Here is a 6,738-nt window from a genome sequence, read left to right on the forward strand (position 1 = left end):
CTGATGCGCGAGGCTATAGTTGCATCATCTTTATCACGTTTTTTTCCTGATGCAGGTGCACGAAGCCAGTTACCCCAAGTTCTTTTCGCTGCCGGAGGGGGTCCCGGACGCTCTCATGATACAGGACCCGATCTGGTCGACCTGGGCGGAGGACAAAACTGATGTCAACGACTCTAGGGTCCTCGACCTCGCCCAGCAGATTAAAGAACATGGCTTCAACAACAGTCAGGTGGGAGATAGGTGGATTTCTAAGTGATGATCAGATGAGATTTTAATGGGTGTTGGTATTGATATAACTAGTTTGTGAAGAGACAGTCGGATTTTTTTTAACTTGGTTTTTGTTGATCCTCAGTTAAACGATCGTTTGAGACAAACCTAACTAAACTTAACCCGTAAAATACCATATTACAAATGTGCAGTAGACAGCCATGGGATGATTAACTTTCACTTTTTCGTGTATGTTCCCACTTGTCTCTTTCTTTCTCACTCTTTGTGTCTTCCTGCCCTCTTATGTTTCGTTCTCCTGCAGCTGGAGATCGACGACGACTGGGAGACCTGCCATGGCAACGCCGTCTTCAACCCTGACAAATTCCCAGACCCCAAGGCCTTGGTCGACCAGCTCCATGTTAGTACAAGTAACCTTTTTGCTTTTACCTCATTTACATTGTATATGTCTGTTCCTCTGTCATATACGTCTGTTTATTAATGTAGTTAATTCGTTAATTCTCTTATTTACGATGCTTGTCATTTTATTCCTTGGCTTTGGGTAAATGTTTTACAAACACCATCCAAGCGGGTGTTAGGTTAATGTTAGTTTATAACGCCATACTGCTACCAGTGACGTCATCGTTTCTCAAATATTGTCTGCAGAATGATCCAACATTGATTAAATGTTACACGAACACGTTTTTCCCGCTGGGATATATCATCGTCAGGCGCTGCCTTCGAGTCCAACCCGACCATGATAACATTACCTCTATCGCCATGATAACATTACCTTTATCTTCCCCTTGTAGAGCGAGGGTTTCCGGGTCACGCTATGGATTCACCCCTTCATCAATGACGACTGTGAAGCTTTCGCATATGCTGACCAGCATGGCTACTTTGTTAAGGTCAGTGCAAAGGGGGGGGGGGTTCATAAGGTCTATGTAACCCCCATTGGGGTGACCCCCATGGGGGTCACGAAGTCAGTTTCATTATGGGAGGCTACCCGTCGGAACAGCCTGGGGGTAGAGGTTCCCTGGGGGAATTTAGCATGTGTAAGCAGTCAAGATAAACGGTAGTCATGTAAGGTTAGAGTTACCCTGGGGTTCACGTAAGATCAAAGTCAGTCCCAGACACCACATTTAGTTATGGTTTTGCTGGGCTAATGTCAGTGTAGCGCCACAAAGGGCCAAAGGATATTGTCAGTGCTGAACAATTCTTTTCTTGCTAGGACTCTGAAGGCCAGACCTCGAAGACCCACTGGTGGCAGGGGTCCAGCGCTGGTATCATTGACTTCAGCAACACTGAGGCGGCAGCGTGGTGGTCTCAGCGGCTGACTGACCTCCAGGAACAAACAGGAATCGATAGCTTCAAGTTCGACGCTGGGGAGGCCTCCTGGCTGCCTGACGTGTACACGCTCGATGTCGACGAGAGGTTCTGGCCCAACGCCTACACCACGAAGTGAGTGACAAGGGTGCTTGACTGCTGGAGGGTCTGGAATTAACTGTCTGTCTGTCTGTCTGTCTGTCTGTCTGTCTGTCTGTCTGTCTGTCTGTCTGTCTGTCTGTCTGTCTGTCTGTCTGTCTGCCTGTCTCTCTGTCTCTCTCTGTCTCTCTCTCTGTCTCTCCCTCTCTCTCTCTCTCTCTCTCTCTCTCTCTCTCTCTCTCTCTCTCTCTCTCTCTCTCTCTCTCTCTCTCATATCATCATATCTCTCCAGATACGTGGACACGGTGGCGCAGTTCGGGAACATGATAGAGACCCGGACGGCGAGGGCCACACAGCGACACTCCACCTTCGTCCGTATGCTCGACAAGGACTCTGTCTGGGATTCCAACAATGGCCTCAAGACCCTAGTTCCTTCACTCCTTCACTTTGGTAGGAGCCTGGGTTATAGATTTATTACACCTGTCTGTGATTCGGTTTCTGCTCATGGCTTGAGTGTATACATATATTCAAAATAATTATGTGTTTTCAGAAGTTTGTTAGCTATTGGCTTGAGATTAACCTAAAGTTTCGCTACACATGCACAAAATCACTACTTAAAAATTTAACTAATAGAGAACAGCTGCGGATTATTGACACAGCTGCTACAAAGGCCACAACTCTACCATAAAGTTATTTAAAATAACTTTATAGTCTAAACAATACCAATAAGTCTAAAACGTTTATAATATAATCATGGCTTGTGCTCAGCGATGTGTGACTTGTGATTAAAGATATATCCTAAATAAGTACATTTTAAATCTGTTAGTTACATCTTCTCTGTCTCAATGTATTCACTCGTATAAAAAAAAATTCACAATGCGTAGAATTCCAGAGATAAAATACATCCGAAATTAAAACACCAGTGACATGCAATACAAACAATATGCAACACCAGTGACACACCCAACACAAACTTACAATACAAGTCAACATATACATCTGCAGTTACAATCTACATCACAACCTTGATCACAACTACTCACTGGCATAATCTCTGTGAACGCTCCCACTCGATGCTTGCTTGCCCAGTAAGCAACGACTCTGCCGTCTTCCCCTCAGGGATACTAGGCTACCCCTTCGTGCTGCCGGATATGATTGGTGGCAACGCATACAACGGCCTTCAGCCGGACTCTGAGCTGTTCGTGAGGTGGGCACAAGCTAACGCCTTCATGCCAGCTCTCCAGTTCTCCATCTTGCCCTGGGAGTTAGATCAGCAGGTCAGCAAAGAATTTTCAAGGACTTTAGACAATCAGATAAACTTAATACAGTATTTGTAATACAAACTACAGTTCGTAATGTTTCAACGTTTCCGTTCGTCTTAGATAAACGATCGAGACTTGATAATGGTCCCAATATAGAGGTATAGTCGGATCGTTTCTAACGTGGGTATAATCTTTTTGAATATTGCATCTTTAGTAAACTTGGTCAATAAAAGAAGTTAGTTTGTGCTTAGATGACAGGGCCGTGCCTGGTGGAGGAAGCCAAAGTGCACGATATATATATTCTTCTTTTACTCATTGCAGGTGACAGACCTTAGCCTGGCGGTCACCAGCCTTCATGCCCAGTACACGGGGCTGCTGCTGCGCCTGGCGGAGGAAGCCACCAGCAGCGTGGCGCCCATCGCCAGACCCACCTGGTGGCTGTGTCCGGAGCTGGAGGAGTGTCTCACCGCCGACCAACGTAAGTACTTGTGTAGAAGCACTAGTCGCCCTAGGTGATTGGGTACGGTTCATACACCACCCTATATCAAAACTGTAATTTTATTGGGTTATTGTATATGCTAATTGTCTGCCGACCAGCGTGAATACCTTGAGTAACAAGTTGAGACTTCGTTAATCAATTGAGAGTGTGTATGCTTTATACAACAACCCGTCCTCACAAAAAGTTTGTATTTCTCTACCGATATCTGTGCAAACTGTAGAAAGCTTATTGTCACATACGTGACAGCCCCTATTTACATCTAACCAAACAATTCAGCAATCCCACGACAATGTTACCCAGTAATTTGTTCCACAAATCCAATTTTTATACATCACCAACTTCCTTTCTTCCCAAACAGAATTCCTGCTGGGGGATGACCTACTGGTGGCACCTGTGGTGGAGGCCGGCGCCAATAGCCTGGAGGTGGTGTTGCCGCCCGGGTCATGGCGTCAGGCTGGCACTGACCAGGTCACAGAGGGTCCAGTCTCCCTCATACTCACAAACATCAGCCTCGAGACCATTGTCTACTTCACCCGGGAACCCACCAACTAACAAGTTCAACAATCGTGCATAGTTTAGCAGCTAATAAGGTCAACAACCATGTATAGCCTAGCAACTGAGTCAACAATCATGTATATACGATCATCTAACAAGTTCAACAATCATGTATAGCCTACTAACACATTCAACATCCATGTGTAGGTTAGCTTACCAATTAAAAAGGTCAATACTCATCTATAGCCTAGTAACTAATAATCTTTTTTTATTATTATTATTAACACCTTTGGGTACAGCTGCATTTATGTAGCTACCCTAAACTATATGAAGTGGAATACAGTGTGTCAAGAACTAGCTATCCCTATCTCAGGATGGTTAATCATACAGGTCCATGTGATAGGTTGTCTGCTCTGGCAAACTATACATTATGCAGATACCATCAAGAACGCAAGAGTAAATAAGATAGCAATGATACTAAAAAGTCCTCATCTCACAGGATGGCTAGTCAAACAGTGATTAGTAGCCTGCACTGGCAAATTTTTGGGTGTATTTGAGGATATCCTCAAGAACACAAGAGTTTTATAAAGTGATTGCAAAGCTCATGCCGCCAGGTCTGTAGGTCTAATAACTGGGCATTCAGTGATGTAGTCTGAACAAATCATAGTTTTCTATACTGGTGTTTTCAGGCCTTTTGGAGTCAGTAATTTATCTCCTATTATAGACCTCAGTGTTTAAAACAATAGTCTTGACAGCAGAGATGCGGATACTTAGGTCTAATTCAACTTCATCCTTGTTACACGCTAATTTGACTGCAATGTCTGTGTCATTATGATGAGTTATATTTATGTGAGATGGAATCAATACAAAAGAGATCCTAAACTCTTTATTCTGTGCAGTCAGCAGGTAATTTATAATTGTTCATATGAGGTTAATATAACAATATTCAGATAGATTCCTGTAACATGGAAACTTAACATTTTTGCCTAACAACTATAAGAAACTTCACATCCTTGAGCTTAACAACTATTTTTTGTCGGATCTGCCATGCTAGTTTATATACGCGTCTAATCTAAAATAAAATATAAAGTAAAATAATAATGTAATATATTACTATAATATTACTATAATAATAATAATAATAATAATATTACTATAATAATAATATTACTATAATAATAATATTACTATAATAATAATAATATATAATGTAATGTAATAATGTAAAATAATAATGTAAAATAATAATAATGTAAAAAAATAATGTAATAAAAAATAAAGGGCTAAAACTAATGTAACTATACATTCGTCAAGTAAAAGAAGTATAGGCTATTAACAAGGATACCATTTTTGTTATTATTTGCATTGAAAATTATATATTTTAGCAATGAGGTTTGCAAGAACGTATCGGAATAAATTATGCTGTGAAATTGGTTTATAATACAATGCTGTTAAAAGTGAATATGCATTAAATATAACAAATAATAAATACAAAAGAAAAAATTTCGTTTATCATAAATAAAACCTAAATAGCAGTTAATATGTATATTTTTGTGTTAAATTATCAAAGAACCCTTTCCATGCATGTAATCAGACGTGTTAACACAAATTATAGAGAAGAGGATTTAAAACTGATTTTCAATTACAAATGTCAAAACCTTTAGTAATAAACTAAATAGAACAATACGCAATGTTGAGCTGGAAGAAGTTAGGTTTGGCTACGCTAGGTATTTTTTATCTTTATTAAATAATATACAGTATAATTGTTATATTTACATTATTTTGCAAAGGAAATACTACATTACATATAGAGTTGATATAATTCTCAGTAAAACTATGTTTCACATCATTAGAGGAGCCTAAAGTCCCAAATGTTATACTTAACCTACCTTTCAAAAACTTCAGTATTTTGTCTACCGAGCAACCCAACTACGTTAGGTTTGGCTAGGTTAGGTGCCGCTAGGTTACTTTAATAAGGCAAATCATATTCCAGCACCATACCGATCAGCATGAAGCTGCTCTGCCAGGGAGATAAGAATTTTTGGACTCTTGTACCGTTATCTTGTATCCAAACAGCGCCGTTTCCCATGTATTATGCACGCACTGAGTATACATACATTCAACACACACAATCAGTAAGTATACACACACTGAGTGTACACTCAGTAAGTATATAAGCAATCAATATACACACAAACTCAATGAGTATACACAATACACACTCAGGGAGTATACACAGTACACTCAGTGAGTATACAGAGCAAACATTCCCGATGAGAATACACCGTACAAACAGTCGGTGAGTATACACTCGGCGAGTATCCAAACACTCATACACAGCTCCAATTATAGTAGAATGTTTGTGTTTGATAATACAAAGACAATTCATAGAAAGAAAAAACAAGTTCAAACTTCTCAGTTACAAGGTAGATTGTGATAGATATTTGTTATCAAATCGAGCTGTGAGCGGGAGGAATAGACTGCAGGAGGCAGTACAGTTCTCAGTGCAGAGGAAACTTCGACCAGGGGTTCTCAGTCTTTCTATGTTTACAGTCGCCCCATTGATTCAGTATGTCCCTATACCAGTCCCTTCGTATGTCTCTTCGTACAGCAAGTCCTCCCAATAGCACGTCGCATTTTGACGTATACTCTACCTAAGGCCAAAAATTGTCGTACTAGAAAATGGTAGCTGCTAGCAAATTGACATCACCAGTCATATTGAGTACAAATATGATTACAAAATTAAATTTTAAAATGTGCCAGTCGTTTGATTTACTAAATATGTGGATAGCAAGGAACACAACAGCTGACAGAATGTCATAAGGACTTTATCATGTTTATTTATAGAAAACG

At 40.4% G+C, this 6,738-nt stretch overlaps 1 protein-coding gene across 1 annotated transcript in view; it reads left to right on the plus strand.

Moving 5' to 3' along the window:
- Positions 1-5,388, plus strand: part of LOC138349506 (myogenesis-regulating glycosidase-like) — a 12,052-nt gene extending 6,664 nt beyond the window's left edge. Inside the window, exons 6-13 of the mRNA XM_045756295.2 lie at positions 56-229; positions 530-625; positions 1,017-1,112; positions 1,436-1,665; positions 1,922-2,079; positions 2,749-2,906; positions 3,213-3,369; positions 3,749-5,388. Coding sequence (XP_045612251.2) covers positions 56-229; positions 530-625; positions 1,017-1,112; positions 1,436-1,665; positions 1,922-2,079; positions 2,749-2,906; positions 3,213-3,369; positions 3,749-3,942 — 1,263 coding nt within the window. The 3' untranslated portion in view covers positions 3,943-5,388. The remainder of the gene's footprint in view (positions 1-55; positions 230-529; positions 626-1,016; positions 1,113-1,435; positions 1,666-1,921; positions 2,080-2,748; positions 2,907-3,212; positions 3,370-3,748) is intronic.
- Positions 5,389-6,738: the final 1,350 nt, after the last annotated feature.

The sequence above is a fragment of the Procambarus clarkii genome, chromosome 60 (assembly GCF_040958095.1).
Source record: "Procambarus clarkii isolate CNS0578487 chromosome 60, FALCON_Pclarkii_2.0, whole genome shotgun sequence".
In the NCBI taxonomy this organism is placed as follows: Eukaryota; Metazoa; Arthropoda; class Malacostraca; order Decapoda; family Cambaridae; genus Procambarus; species Procambarus clarkii.